A 15,919-nucleotide genomic window follows, 5' to 3' on the forward strand; every position below is an offset into this window, starting at 1 on the left:
AAGTCCATCATCTCTAAGCTCCCTCCCAATATGGACCTAAACATTGGGGGTTGGCAGCAAGAAAAAAAAAAAGGAAGATTCCACGAGTTTAGAAAATTAAAAAACCCTTCATCCTACTTTAAAAGATAGTGCCCAGTACCTTTGAGCTAAAAATTTCTAGTTTTTAACTATCTCTGTGGCCTTGAGAACATCTGTGCCTTAATAATCTCAGTTACACTCACCCCTCGGGGATATTGATTAATTTGGTTCAGAAACACCATGGGAGGTGAACATTCCCCCTTGTTATAGATGGCTTTGTGAATGGTTCAAACCGTAAGATCATAACCTTTGGGAAATGTGATGAATTTAGAGAGGGAAAAATATTTATATGCTCCCTGCAAAAGGCTCTTTGGTGGTGGCAGGGGAGGAACAGGTGCCAACATAGCTTGTTCTTCCTTCGCTCTGTAACCGCGCAGGTACTGGATCATGATGTTTCAAAGGAAGAACCGGTCACTTTTCACTTCCTGGCCAAATTTTATCCTGAGAATGCAGAGGAGGAGCTGGTTCAGGAGATCACGCAGCATCTCTTCTTCTTGCAGGTACACAAGTGCACGCTAGTCCTGCTTATTCTGCAAGAACTCCCCCAGGCCTGGTCACCAGGGCAGCCTGGATGGCCCCCTCAGAGTTGACCACAGACGCCTTTGCGGTGTGAAGATGTTCTGCCTCTGGGAAGTCAGTCCGTTTGGTTCCGTAGTGAGGGGGAAGAGTCTTCAGGCTAGAGCTAAGCTCGAGTGATGTGGATGGGTGTCCGAGGAGATGGCAAAACCGTGGTGACATACGAAGGGGTACCTGACCAGAAGCCTCTTTGAGGATGGATTCTCTTTTCTTGTCACTGAGTGGAAACTACCTAGGAGTGACAAAGGAAGTCCAAAGAGAGGGTCTTAGAAAAAGTAGTTCTTCTGAAAGTTTGAAATCTCCTGTCATTGAGACAGGACTTCACAATGCCAATAAGTTGGAGTTTAACTCCATGTGGCTAATCCCACACATGGTAGAACTTCAAACACTGTGTGTGCTTCATGCTGCCCATTGTCTATAAATGTCTTATTCTTCTCCCGCTCCTTGTTTAGAGTGTAAGCCCCTTACAGGCAAGGCTCACCGAGTGCCCAGTGGGCATTCCAGAAGTAACTGCTCAACCGAATTGAAGAAAGGCGGAGCTCTGTAATTGTGGGTTCAAAGACTGCTAGTTGGCCGTTGGGGGCACAGTGAGTGGGGGTTAGTGGGAGGATGAAAACCCTGTCAGTTTTGCTGGTGTTCTTCCTGCTTGATCAGAGCGCTGCCCCGGTTTCATGGGTAGTGATTGATGCTGGAGCTGCCCATGTGTCCAAAGGTGCCTGCTGTCAGTAACAGAGAAGACTGCCCGGGGCGTTAGTTACGTGATTTCCCAAAGTGGATGTATGTGTGTTGTCACAGAGTCCTCGTATAATTAGTTTGAGCCTCAGATTGTTACGTCCAGTAAATATTAAGTTAAAGGTAGTAAAACCCCCAAATAATTTATTTTGCAAAAAAAAAGCACAAGTGCATATATATTTACATATACACACATATATGCATGCATCCCTGTCCCTGACATTTTCCTTCAAAGGGATACCCTTGCAGTTTTTCTGTAGTGTGGATTTTTTCCCCCTTTGAAAAGAAACCAAGGGGTTAGAAACTTGCACTGCTTTGACTAAAACCACATAATGATCTCCTAGGCCCCAGAACACGCTAGCATTACAGAGATGGTTTTCTTATTAGTGCTTCCTTAGAAGCAGTGCCCATCCCGCATGTGACTTTGGCTTAATTTTCCCTCATACTGAAGAACTGGAGTGTTTTCGTGGCTGAGCAAGGCAAAATTTACTACTCTTAGGAATCTGGTGACTCTTGACATCTGTGACAAGGAAGTTGGCTTTCCTGTTGTGTTTATTTCACTGTGCCCCCACTTGGTGAGGCTCTCATTGCCTCCGTGTCTGGAAAATCACACGCTGCCCCATTCTAAGAAGTTAAATGCAATAAGATATGTTAATTCGACATTATAGCTTAAGAATTATATTTCCTGGACCTCACATGTACTTAAAAGTTTAATCAATCAAACTTTATTGCTTCCTTTTTCCTTAGAGCAGGCATTTTGAATGTGATAGACTTTTTCCCCCCGTGCAGTCATAACTCAGTGGCCTTGCTGACTTTTCTCTTATGTTAAGACTTTAAAGTAGACTCCATTTCCTCCTGTGTGCGCTCAGCAGGGGCCGAGGCCACAATCTCCACCAGAGCTGCTCCTCACACTTCCCGAATTTATAGCTCCCCTCTGTCATAGTCTGGAGATCAGTCTCTGTTTTAACCACGGAAAAGTGTTTTTCCTCTTCAGCATTTGATCAGGAACAGAAGAGATAAGGGTTTTTCTTACGCATAGTCATCTTACCAATAACTTCTCAGTCCCTGAACTCCCAACCTGTCTGCAGCAATAAAAAAAATTGTACCCTTTGTCAGAAAATCATTAACAGGCTGGGTTGGCAGCCCTCGTTAGAACACCCTGCAGCCATCTGCCGTGACCAGCATGCACAGCTCACTTCCGCGCACACAGAGTCATGTCTCCCTTGTTGCCCCTTTTAGGTAAAGAAGCAGATTTTAGATGAAAAGATCTACTGCCCTCCCGAGGCTTCTGTGCTCCTGGCTTCTTACGCCGTCCAGGCCAAGGTAGGCTCGAAAAAGGCAAGTGCCTCCCTCCTTGGCATTAATGTGTGTCATGGGAATCACTGCCGTCTTTTGTTTCTTTGGGTTTTCTAGGCTTCAGAGAAACTTTCCCCGGGAGGGAGAGGTTTAGGACTTGTGGGTTGGGGGAAACCATTATCCCTGTCCCAGATTCTGTGTAATCTTGTGAGAATTCTGGGGAGTTGTCTGTCCGTGTAATCTCATTATGCACATGTGATTAATTATAGTCACAGGACTTTTTATTAACCAGGGAAAATGAACTTATGGTCTCCAGTTCGGGCCCCACTATAGCCTTTAGGTCAGAAAGGCCCCAAACTCATCTTTTGAGGACCAGCCACCCTGTATGCGGGAACCACCCTAATGCCTAGAGAATGCCCTCCTTCATCGGTCCCTGACGGGCACGCTTGCCTGGCTGGGTACGGCAGGCCCCTTGATGCCCTGAGCCCAGTGGTGCTGCCGGGGTGTCATTCACAGAGAAGAAGTCACCACGGATTGGGAGTTGTGGTGAAGGATCACACCGCTCTTGTGTTTTATCCTCTGTTTTCATAAAGCCAACTCCAAAAAAAAAAAAAAAAGTAAATAAAAAATAAAGTTTAAAAAAAAAAAAGACCAACTGCAGGGTCAGTCAGGGGCGCTTCACATCCCTCAGGTACCCCGTGTATTTGGTTCTGCTGCTTCCTGCCTCCCACAGCAGCATAAGGAAAGGTCCCCAGAATTGGGGCACTTTCATTACTTTTGTGATTTTGCATAATCTTTTCCATTTTTATTTTCCTTTTTTGTTAGAGGTGTCCACAAAGCCATTTCCCTGGGGCGTTATAAAAATTAGTAAGACACTCTTAACTTCTTAGCCCACTTCTTTAGTGTAGCTTAATAAAATTTCAGATCAAAGCCAGGAAATGACTGGCCTGTCATTTGGGGGTGGGGGAAAGAGTCTGTTCATGCTGGTTAGACTAACAGAAACACCAGAATCAATTCAATGATTTGATGACTCGTCTAATATTTGCTGAGTATTCATCAGGCCTGAGGAGGGATTGTTGACTCTGTCACAGATACAGACACAAAAGCGAGTATCTGCTCTTAGCAATTTGCCCAAGGTCATTTGGACAATCTTGGGTAAAGCTAAGGGCAGAATTCATGGCTTTGGGATTGTGTTTTGTGCCTCCCCTCTTCTGCTGCCCAGAAAAATGAGTAATTGAAAAAACAGAAAATGGGCCTTGATTCAACTAAAACATATGCTTCCTTTTATGCTTTGATTAAGAATATTAATAACAGGAAAAATGTGTCCTTTCAATCAGTATTGCCCTGACAGTGATGAAGCAGTCATTGTCACTCAAATCAAATCCAAGCACTTCCTGGCCCAGAACCGAGTTCCTTTTTAGCACGCTTTCTCCCCAGCTGAGAGGAGACCCAAACTCTCAAGGACATTACCTCTCTTTGAAGGGCTTCAGCCTCAAAGGCTACATTTCCTTTGCATGGATTTTGGGCCACAAATTCAAAGGCCACCTGTAGGAAAAAAAAAACTTTTCAGGGAACCAGCAGATGTTTGCTTAAACAGATTTCACTGTAGGAAAGCCCTACTAATTTGGATCCGACTAATTTAGAGATGAAAGTGATTCACAGACAGCATATGTGGTTCATATGGAGGAGGATGTTCTAACTGTTTTTTCCGGTGTAAATTTTCAGGATCTTATAAATAAAGGTAATCTATGGCTTCAAGTAAGCAAAAGATTATTATAGCTTGCTTCCGGTTTCTAGGACTGTTGGTTAATATTACAAAGTTGCCTCTGATTACAGTATTAATACGATCTGACACACCTGTAATGTTTTACAGTTTTACAGAGTGTTACACATGAGTATTTTGTGCGGTACTCAGCGTAGTCTTTTCCATGGGCCGCAGCTTGAGACTATTATGCCCGTTTTACAGATGAGGAATTGAAGGCTCAGAAAGGATTAGTAATTTGTCTAATGTCATAATACTTTATGTTAATTCCTTTTTAATGGAATTTATAGCCCACTTCTTGATGGACAAGATTTGAAGCAGAATGGAACGTGAGAGTGGAGCCAGGATGAGAACCCTAACATCTGGGTTGCCTAACTCAGCACTCGGCTCTTGCCTCCCTGTGTAGCGTGTGAGGGAGGTCTCTGGGAAGCACGCACTGCCTCGTACCAAATTCCAGATTCATTTATAGGGTCACATAAGTCCAAACTTTTCAGCAAACCATACTGGTTTCCTTCCATCATATTCAGTTTGTTTTCTTCCACAACCTTTCTGAAACAGAAAGGAACTTTAGAAGTGTGGTTGCGGAAAGGGAATCGGGCTCATTAACACATGGAATGTAATTATGCACAAATGTATTCATTACAGTATTTCAGCTGTTCAAATGATACAGACACAGCTAATTCCAAGGCATAAAGAAACAATTACCCTCAAAGTATAAATACAAATATTAATCACATGGTTCAGTTAACAAGAACCGTATTTCTTGGTTAGAGTTTGAGTTATGTTTGAATGTTTGAATCAAATGTCTGAGCTGGGTTTTGTTGGGTTTTTTGGTTTTTGTTTTTTGGGGGGTTTTTTTGGGTCCAGTGACATGACACAGCAAACCATCTTGCAATATTTTAAGCCACCTGTTGGATTTTGGTGTTTGAAATGTTTTCTTATTAAAAATGACTTTGGGGGCACCTGGGTGGCTCAGTGGGTTAAGCCTCTGCCTTCAGCTTAGGTCATGATCTCGGGGTCCTGGGATCGAGCCCCACATCGGGCTGTCTGCTCAGCAGGGAGCCTGCTTCCCCCTCTCTCTCTCTGCCTGCCTCTCTGCCTACTTGTGATCTCTCTCTCTCTGTCAAATAAATAAATAAAATCTTAAAAAAAAAATGACTTTGGGAGAGAGTTCTATGTAGCACTAGCCTATAGACTCCTAGGGTTCAGAGAGAGAAATGAATGGTGGGAAAAGAGGCTTAGTGTTTCTTGGTACTCTTTGATGCCAGTTAGGGACAGAGTGCCAAAAGGCAATTAAGAAGTTGGGTATAGGGGCACCTGCAGGGATCAGTGGGTTAAACCTCTGCCTTTGGCTCAGGTCATCCTCTCAGGGACCTGGGATCAAGCCCCGCAACAGGCTATCTGCTCAGCAGGGAGTCTGCTTCCCCCTCTCTCTCTGCCTGCTTCTCTGCCTACTTGTGATCTCTTTCTGTCAAATAAATAAATAAAATCTTAAAAAAAAAAAAAAAGTTGGGTATATGTAAAGTATAGGTGAAGAGTGGCAAGAGTTGAGGCTGGAGAGGTCTATAAGGGGCCAGATCATAAAGTCTTATGAACAGGTCTTAACTTGATCATGTGGGTGGTACAGAGCCAGTGAAGGGTTCATATTTTAGACAGACCCTTTGGTGGCTCTGTGAAGGACAGATTGGAGTGAGGCAGGTTTGGAAGCAGGGAGACCTGTTAGAAGGCTATATGGTGGTCGAACTGGTAAGAGGTTCTGGGGTCACATCTCAGGCATTGTTCAGTTGGATGGGAGGAGACTAACTTGAAAATATCCAGGATGTAAAAGTTGAATATAAATGGTGCTATACTTTGCATATCCCTCCCCCCTTTTTTGGCTTGTGCTTTTAGACATTGATATTTTTTCCCCACTCGACATTGATTTTGAGATGTATTATGTTGTATGTGTAGATGTACGTTGATCTTAATTGTTATGTGGTGGACATTGATGAGTAAACCTAATTTACTGGTCCATCCCCCCTTTAAGGAAGAGGTAGGTTTAGTTCCTCCTTTTTCCTCCTATCATAAACAGTGCTTTAATGAAAATCTTTTTATATGAGTCCTTGTGTACATGTGCAAAAGCTTTCTCCACTTAAGGTTGATTTCTACCAGCAGAATTGTGGCTATATCCCTGAATATAAGGAACTCTTGAGTATATGAGAAAAAGACAGCAAAAAAAGTGGGTACAAAGGGCATGCATAACAGGGACATTATAGAAGAGAACATGAGAATTGTCAGTAAATACAAAAAGATGTTCAATCTCACTGGTACTCAAGAAAAAGAAAAATTAAAAGCAAGACTAACATACCATTTCAAACCCATAAGGTTGACAAGGATTTGTAAATAGAAGAGCAGTGTTTGAGTTCGTGTGCTGCTGGAAAAGGACTATGAACTGGCATGACCTCTGTAGAGCGATGGATGCAGTAAGAACCCATCAGAAGAGGGGATACCCCATCTCCGAGTCCCTGAAATCCCACTTCTAGCTCTGGTTCTTGTTCCTCTGGCTACTCTAGAGGAACTCCCATACAGCTGTCATTTTTACTGAAAACTATCAAAAGAGATCGTCCCACTTCTTTTTTAAACTACTGAACAATATTTCCTGAAAAGGAGGGACTGGATTACTTAAATGTCTCTTTATTGGTAGATATGTAGGTTTGTTTTTCTTCCTATTATTTAAATGAATGAAGCGAACATCTTTGCATATGCCTCTTTGGGCACATATGAACAGTCTTTCTCTAGGATGAATACCAAGAAATGGCATAACTGGGCCGAAGGATAAGAACCTTTAAAATTTAAATAATGCCAAATGAAAGAAACCAGACACAAAAGGTGCCTATTGTGTGATTCCACTTCTATAAAATGTCCAGAACAGGCAAATCCATAGAGACAGAAAGTAGATTTACTGGTTGCTAGGGGCTGGAAGGAGGAGGAAATCAGGACTTAACTGCTAATGGGTATGGGATTTCTTTTTGGCATGATAGAAATATTCTGTAATTAGAGTGGTGATGGTTGTACAACATTTTGAATATCCTAAAACGCACTGAATTGTTTGCTTAAAATGGTGAGTTTTGTGTATTTATCAGAATAAAAAACATTAAATATGTATGGCCAAATTGTCCTCAGAAAGTTTTGTCCTAATTTAACCTTTAACAACAGCATGTGAGAATACCTGTTTTTCTGCATCCTCATCAACAGTGGATACTATCAGTCTTTCAAAATTGTTGCTAATCTGACAGAAAAAGAGTTTGTTGTTTTTTTTTTTAAAGTATTTCCTGATAACCGTGTGGGCTGAGAATCTTTTCACAGATTTACTGGTGACTGTATTTCTTTCCTCTGTGCATCAAGTGTTTACAGCTTGCCCATTTTTATACTGTATTGTTTATCTTTTTCTAATTGATTTATAGGAGTGCCATATAGTATGGGTGTTAACCTTTTGTCTTTTCTTACACGTATCAGATGTGTCAATATTTTTGTGTTTTGAGTGATTTTAGAATGGTTTCACCAGCCGTTGTTATACACATGCCCTGTATTTTGTTCTGGTATTTTTATGGATTTTCATTTCTAGGTTTGGATCTTTAATCCACCTGGAATTTAGTAGACAGGTGCGTGGGTAGGAATCTAACAATTTACTCTGCGTATGTATTGATCAAATCTTAAAAGATTTCTGAAATCCTGTTCAGAGCATTTGGTCTGATATTCCACGTATTTGGCAGAGGATAGTATTTCATAACCAGAAAGAGCATCTGTTTAACCTAAGAATTGACTTCAAGAGTCCTTTAAATGGTGAACTCCCTTCTTGAATTTAAATTCAGTTGGTTTATATCAGGGGTGGATCCAGGTTTTGTGGGGCCTGACATTGATATAACTTAGGGGTCTTCTTTTCAATGCAAGAATACCAAATTGTGAATATAAAATTAGGGTCAAGCCCACACAGGTGCAGAGACCTCAAATCCAAACTTCATTAGTTTCAAAGTAAATTCACTCCTGGTTATGGGGTACCTGGGTGGCACAGTCATGTCTGCCTTCCACTCAGGTCATGATCCCAGGGTTCTGGGATCGAGCCCCACGTTGGGCTCCCTGCTCAGCAGGGAGTCTGCTTCTTCCTCTCCCAGTCCTCCGCTTGTGTTCCCTCTCTTACTGTGTCTCTCTCTGTCAAATAAATAAATAAAATATTTTAAGAAATAAAAATAAATAAAAAATAAATAAATTCACTCCTGGTTATGTTATCAGACTGTATCTGTACAGCAAGGATGAGGAACAGCCGTCTCTGTCTATGGAGTGTTATGACTTTCTTTTATATTAACCACTTGCCACCACTTAAGGGTTTTCTCCTTCTTTTGTTTTTTAAAGAGACATTTGAGAGCAGACACAAGCATCAAGGAGGGTTTAAAGTTTTAAGTGGAGTTAGTCCAGTGGCAGAAGTTCTTTAAGCAGGGTCTTTGCTGCCTCTGCATTGCTCAGATGTGCAACATTTGATCACTGAAGTAGCTGGGAGCTCAGTATGATAATGTGGGTCGTTAATCTCGTAAGCCTTTGAAACCTGAATTTACAACTTTAACTTTGCATATCTGCTTACTTCTGCATTTAGAGTTTGGTCAGCACCTTTAAGAGGTTTGCAAATGCAACTAACAAGGGCTTGCATTAGCATCTTACCCCTTCAGAAATCAAAGAGGCAAACAGTGACCAATGTCATAAATAATGCAGAAGATAATGCTAGTACATTTACGTGAGCCAGGCAGTATGGAAAATGCTTCTCCAGATCATCTTCATCCTCATCACCCTCTTACGAGGCAGCCATGCTTATGACCCTGGCTTTCCAGATGAGAAAGCTGAAGTTGAGAGAGAGGAATCCTTACTCAAGGCCTCAGAGGGATACCAGAGCAGCTCCCCATTCAAAATCCGCTAAGACTGACGCTCTTATGTGACGGATGAGGAAACAGACTCAGAGGTAATACAATCTGAGTTTTTGTCTTTTGATATCAGGTTGTATTGAGTGTTGTGTGTCAAGCATATTTTCACAATTTTAATTTAATAATCGGTATTATTTCATTTAATCCCCCAAAGTCCTATAAGACAAATACTGTTATTATCCCCCTTAACAGATGAGAAAACCGAGACACAAAAGTTTCCAAGGTCCCAGCTGATAAGTGGAAAAGCTGGGACTGAACCTTTCGAAGCCTGCCTCCAGAGTCAGGCTCCTACCTGTGTCCTGCAGCTCTGTCCCGAGAGAGTGCCCTTAAAACTCCATCTAGTTACTTAACTCATCACATCCCTCAGGCCTTTGGGAGATCAAGAGAGGCCAGGTTCCTTCAGGTTTTTTTAAATGACGTGCCTAGACAGGGGTACAGAAACTGGCATATTTTAAATATTTAAGTTTGGTAAATTAATTGGTTTAACACAAAAAATGATGTGGTACAGTTCTGCTATTTGAAAGATAATGATGAGATTCTTTTTTTGTTTTTTAAGATTTTTATTTATTTATTTGACAGACAGAGATCACAAGTAGTCAGAGAGGCAGGCAGAGAGAGAGGAGGAAGCAGTCTCCCCGAGGAGCAGAGAGCCCAATGCAGGGCTCGATCCCAGGACCCCGAGATCACAACCCCAGCCGAAGGCAGAGGCTTAACCCACTGAGCCACCCAGGCGCCTCCCCCCGCACAGATTCTTTTTTGTTGTTGTTGTTTTTTAAGATTTTATTTATTTACTTGACAGATCACAAGTAGGCAGAGAGGCAGGCAGAGAAGGGGGGGGGGAAGCAGGCTCTCCGCCAAGCAGAGAGCCCAATGCGGGGCTCGATCCCAGGATCCTGGGATCATGACCCAAGCCGAAGGCAGAGGCTTAACCCACTGAGCCGCCCAGGCGCCCCCCCATAGATTCTTAAAAAACATTAAATTTACAGTGCTTTTTTAGCACTGTATGGGAATGAGGCACAGTTTAAAGTTGCTGATAAACATTGTTCTATCCCAAGAGATAAGCTTTGATTTTACATTTATATGTTTATAATTTCTTCAAAAAAATGGCTTTATTTTAGGGGGCGCCTGGGAAGCTAAGTCAGTTAAGTGTCTGACTCTTGATTTTGGCTCTGGTCATGGTCTCAGGGTTGTGAGACTGAGCTCGGTGTTGGGCTCAGTGCTGGGTATGGAGTCTGCCTAAGATTCCCTGCTCCCCGCCTCCTCACTGCAAGCTCATGCACACTCTCTCTCTCTGAAAAAAAAAGAGCTAAAGATGCCTTCATTTTTTTATTATTTCCTGGTCAGACTTAAGTTTTCTCGGAAAGAGAGGGATATTTTTTCTTAAATCAGAAAGCGAATTTCCAAGTTATTATCCCTAAATGGTGGGTACCTTCAAATACAGGGCCCATTTCTGGCCCCGGTAGTGACTTGCTCTGTAGCTTTGGGAAAATCAGTTAACCTTTGACTCCTTAAACCTTTGACTCGTTTCTTTGTCTTTACAATGGGAATGACAACGTTGGCATCAGATTTCTCCAAAGCACTTTTCAGAGCCTGAATGAAAGGTATTAAAACTATTGCCTGCGTTATTACCAACTCCCAACCTAGAATTGGCTCCAATTACCAGCCACTTAGAAGGATTTGTAGGTAAGACTCTTATCACACATTGCTAATTACAACTTTCACAGTTGTGTTTTGTTATTTCCTTTCAAAAGCTAATGTTTTGGCAGTGACTGCTTTCTTTGTGGGTTAGAAAACAGCTACATTTCCATACAAATGTCACATAAGCACATCACCATCCATCCCTCATGGGATTATGCAACTCTGTTCATAGATATAATCAGCTTTGTATTTTCATTCAAGGATAACAAAATAGCAAGGTTGAAATCTTGATTTGTCATCGGAACTGAATTGGAACGGAGTTGCTCCCCAAGCCAGGAGGGGATAAGACATAGTCAAGCTCTTTTCAGAAATGGCAGTTGTCTCTAGAATCTCAATCGCTTGCCCTCCCTTTCTTCTTCCAGTACGGTGACTACGACCCCTCTGTTCATAAGCGTGGATTTTTGGCCCAAGAGGAATTGCTTCCAAAAAGGGTAAGAAATCAATCCCCTGTTTGGGAAAACACAGCAGAGATGTGGTCTATGAAAAAGCTAACTGAGGGACTTGAAGGAATATTGGAAGTACACGGCGAAATCATTTAAATAAATATTTTGTAATCAGTCTTGAGTAAAGAATGTAGAGCCTCTGTTCAGAATATTAAAAAGCAAAGGTTCATGGAGTCCGTTTGCGGTTGCCAGAGCTAGCAGGGCCTTGAATGTGATTCCTGGGGAAGAGTGCAGCAGCTTGCCTTCCGCCCAGAGAGCTGAGCTGTTTGCAGAGGGGCAGGGGGGCTAAGATGAATTGGGGGATATTGTAGTTTTTAATCCTTGGTGCTGTTCATCTTGTTCATTAGCCACAGAAGCAGGCCTTCCCACCCTTTGACTCCTCCCGATTTTATAGCCCCACTCATCTGTCTTGTGTAGTGAAGCCCTGCTTCTCACCTTTCCCTGACTTTCCCTGGTCCTTTGATGGCTTTCCTGCGGGAGGAGGCAGCAGCATGGGAGGAGGCAGCAGCACACTCCGCTTGGCTGAGCTCCTCCCTCTGGGACATGCAGCCCGGGAAAGAGGGGCCTCAGCTGGGTGAGGGGTGCACCTAGGCCCGAGGAAGGGTGCACCCTTCTAAGTTGTGACTCAAATTGAATGGCGCTTGTTTACATGCCCATCCCTGCAATGTGACTGGCTCTTCCTGTATGTGGCTTTGTAATAAATAGCTTTGCTGTTCTGTAAAAATGATGCATAATTATAAAAATGGCAAACAATACCCAAACTTTTTTGTGTGTGGGTTATTTTGCTCTATTTTTTGGTAGGTAATAAATCTGTATCAAATGACTCCAGAAATGTGGGAGGAGAGAATTACAGCCTGGTACGCAGAGCACCGAGGACGAGCCAGGTGAGGCTGTTGCATTATCGGTTTACAGTTCCATATGGGCTTTTTTTTTTTTCCTCCAAAGAACTACAAAATTAGGACATGCTTGTTGAACAAAAGGCAGCACCCGAGGTAGTTAGAAGGAAAAGGGAGAGCTGGCCTTCAGTTTTGTGTGTGTCTTCCCTCTAGCGCATATGGTGTAAGATAGCCAGGAGCACAGCCTGTCCAGATGTACAGCCCCACTGCTTCCACTGGTGACTCAGTTTCATGTTAAGAATTAGAGTGTATGGATATCCCATAGCTTTTGTGTCTGTTCCTCTACTGATGACATTTGCAATAGCTATAGATTTTTGCTTCCTGCAGTATACAGTCTACTATTGTTATATAATTAGATGAGTAGTTCTGAGGATATATTCTTTACAAGACTTGCTGAGTCAAAGGATGTGAGCATTTTGTGTTGACAGGTACCACTAAATCGCCCTTGGTAAAGGTCGTACCTATCTACCTGCCTACCAGCAGTGTATGTGCGTGTCTTCCCTCCTCCCCCGTTTCTCTTCCCAACACTCATTTTTATAAATCTAATTTTTGTAATCTAAAAGATGAGATAATATATCTTAAGTATTTGGTAGCATTTCCCTGATCACTGAAGGAATTGATCATCTTTTCATTAGCCTTTAAAATACTTTCCTCTTCTTCAAATCAACTTCCTAGTATGTATAGGGAAAAGTGGACAATACATAAACATACCACTCAGTGAATTATCACGAAGTGAAAACACTGTGTAACTTCAGGTGACAAGATAGCATATGACACCCCCCGCCACCAGCCATAACTCCACATCCTTCCTCCCCAAAGCTAACCACTCTTCTGATCCCTAACTCCACAGAGTAGTGGTACCTATTTTAAGCTTTACGTGAATGCCGGAGGGACAGCCTCTATTTTTTGTGTCTCACTTCTTTTACTCATCATATTGTGAGGTTCGGGTTTGTAGTATGTAACAGCAGTGAAATGCTCATTTTCATTGCTGTGCAGAACTCCACTATATTAAAGCATGAATTGTCCACTCCACTGTTGATGGACCTTGAAGGTGTCGGGCTGTCTCTTGGTTTTTGCTCTTATAAATAGCAGCAAACAGCTTTTCAGAGTAATTGTACCAATTTACATCAGCAGTGTGTGTGATTTCTAGTTGCTCCACATGCTTGCCAACACTGTATTCTCTCAGGTTGAATTTTTAAAAAATTCATTTGAGAGCATTTTGAGACTGGAGAAAGGGAAGAGGCAAGGTCATCAGGAGATCCAGTTAAAATATTTCAAGAGCGTATCTATCTGGGAGTTTTCTGCAAGTCATTGCTGCTTTAAGAGCTTACTTTAAATTTGACTCACAGCTTACAAGTAGGTGACGTGGCTTGAGTTTTACAGCCCAGATAGCTCTTGGCCTGACCTCTGACAACACTCTAAGAAATGAAATCAGGAAGGTAGCTCTCAGGTAGCCTGCAGAGAGAATTGTTTCAATACCAAAACCTAGGTGAAGAAAGTTCACGATCAGATAAAGCAACAACTTAAATCATATCTGCATGTACAAATCCATTTGAGGGAAGAACATAACACCACGTGCTTTTCTTGAATCCTTGAGCCGGGTGTCATTATTTACCAAGGGCAAAGCGTGAAATTGAAGCCAAGAGACGCTGTAATGAATCTGTTCTCTGGCTTTTATGGGGATGGGAAATTCTGCTTGACCTCAGTGTATTTCATAGACTCAGGGCTCGGAAGAGCCGTGTTGGTGTCTGCCCTGGCTGGCGTGTTCCAGCGTGCAGGTTGGCGTGCACCCGCCCTCTGTTTTCTCACTTAGCTCTGGTGACACTGTCTTTCGTTCTTCTCTCAGGGACGAAGCTGAAATGGAATATTTGAAGATAGCGCAGGACCTGGAGATGTACGGTGTGAACTACTTTGCAATCCGGGTGTGTTGAAGCCCCTTGGAGTTCCCTGTGTAGAAACAGAGACTGAATCAGAGGCAGACAGCTAAAGTGGGTTATTTCCTTATTCCAGAGTGACACTCTTTAATGGTTCAGTGGAGGACAAGAGAAGAGGAAGGGGAGAGGGTCTTACAGCCTCATTTTCTATTTTTGGACTTTAATTAGATCCTTGATAATTAAGTGTCGGTTGAGCCCCCAGGGGGACTTGGGCCTGGTCCGGTGCTCAGCAGAAACCTGTTTGAATGCTCTGAGTGTAATGTTTGATTATTTCTGGCTCTGTGAGATCTGGCCCACAGGGAGCACCTGTAAATGCTTTCTTCCTCCAGAGCACAAGGAGAGTAAAGCTGCTTTTATAGATTACTGATTTGTGGGTGGGACTCTCCTTCTCACTAGCAGGCTAATTGGTTTTCTATTCCGACCCTTAATAGTCCCACTGTCCTCTGGGAACCCACTGCTTCTGTACCAGAGGCTTCAGTTTTCAGTCCTGGCTGGGTGGGCCCCTTCAGCATCTTTCTCCCAAGGTTCTGCTGCTAAATGCAGGACCTATAAGCTCCCTCTAAAGGAATTCAGGCCATTGGCTCAGCCATTCCTTTGCTGGTTCCAGACTGCAGATAAGTAGATGTTACAGTGGCCCACAGTGGCTGGCCTGCTTCCCTCCCCACCCTTCCTTCCTTCCTTCCTTCCTTCCTTCCTTCCTTCCTTCCTTCCTTCTTTCCTTCCTTTTTTACTTCTTTTTTTTAGGGTGGGGAGGTGGGTGGGAGAGGGAGAGAGAATCTTAAGCAGACTCCATGACCAATGCAGAGACATGGTGCGGGGAGTTGGGGTGGGGTGGGGTTGGTCCTTGATCTCAGGACCCAGAGATCATGACCTGAGCCAAAATCAGAAGTCAGATGCTTAACCAGCTGAGCCACCCAGGTGCCCCTGTGGTCCACCTTTCTTACCATAGTTATGGTTTGCTTACCTTTTTTAGGTTGCAAAACTTTTGTATGAGGGGCACCTGGGTGGCAAAGCGGGTTAAGCTTCTGCCTTCAGCTTAAGTCATGATCCCAGAGTCCTGGGATTGAGCCCTCTATTGGGCTCCCTGCTCAGTCGGGAGCCTGCTTCTCCCTCTGCCTGCTGCTCCTCCTGCTTGTGCTCTCTCTGTCGAATAAATAAAATCTTTAAAAAAGATTTTGTATGAAATTTGAGTAAACTGTAATACATTTTAAATAATAGCTTTCTACCTGATTTGTGTGGTTTTTTTTTTTAAAGATTTATTTATTTGTTTATTCAACAGACAGTGATCACAAGTAGGCAGAGAGGCAGGCAGAGAGAGAGGAGGAAGCAGGCTCCCTGCTGAGCAGAGAGCCTGACATGGGGCTTGATCCCAGGACCCCGGGATCATGACCCGAGCCAAAGGCAGAGGCTTTAACCCACTGAGCCACCCAGGTGCCCCTAATTTGTTTTCTAAATACAGACTTTTAAAAAACGGATTAGTTTGTATAAAATTACACTGGCAAATTTTGTTATTTCACATAGTAAACAAGTGCCTAAAAGATTTTCGATAATAATG

The 15,919-nt window shown here is 42.9% G+C and overlaps 1 protein-coding gene across 6 annotated transcripts in view; it reads left to right on the forward strand.

Annotated features, from left to right (window-relative positions):
- Nucleotides 1-15,919, forward strand: part of NF2 (neurofibromin 2) — a 76,238-nt gene that overhangs the window by 28,545 nt on the left and 31,774 nt on the right. For 5 of the 6 annotated variants that reach the window (XM_032883358.1, XM_032883359.1, XM_032883354.1 and 2 more), the window contains 5 exons: nucleotides 456-578; nucleotides 2,626-2,709; nucleotides 11,454-11,522; nucleotides 12,336-12,418; nucleotides 14,277-14,352. In XM_032883358.1, coding sequence (XP_032739249.1) covers nucleotides 456-578; nucleotides 2,626-2,709; nucleotides 11,454-11,522; nucleotides 12,336-12,418; nucleotides 14,277-14,352 — 435 coding nt within the window. The remainder of the gene's footprint in view (nucleotides 1-455; nucleotides 579-2,625; nucleotides 2,710-11,453; nucleotides 11,523-12,335; nucleotides 12,419-14,276; nucleotides 14,353-15,919) is intronic. The other variant, XM_032883357.1, reaches the window with a different exon arrangement.

Source organism: Lontra canadensis, unplaced genomic scaffold (genome assembly GCF_010015895.1).
Source record: "Lontra canadensis isolate GAN:19392208 unplaced genomic scaffold, GSC_riverotter_1.0 scaffold87, whole genome shotgun sequence".
Lineage (NCBI taxonomy): Eukaryota > Metazoa > Chordata > Mammalia > Carnivora > Mustelidae > Lontra > Lontra canadensis.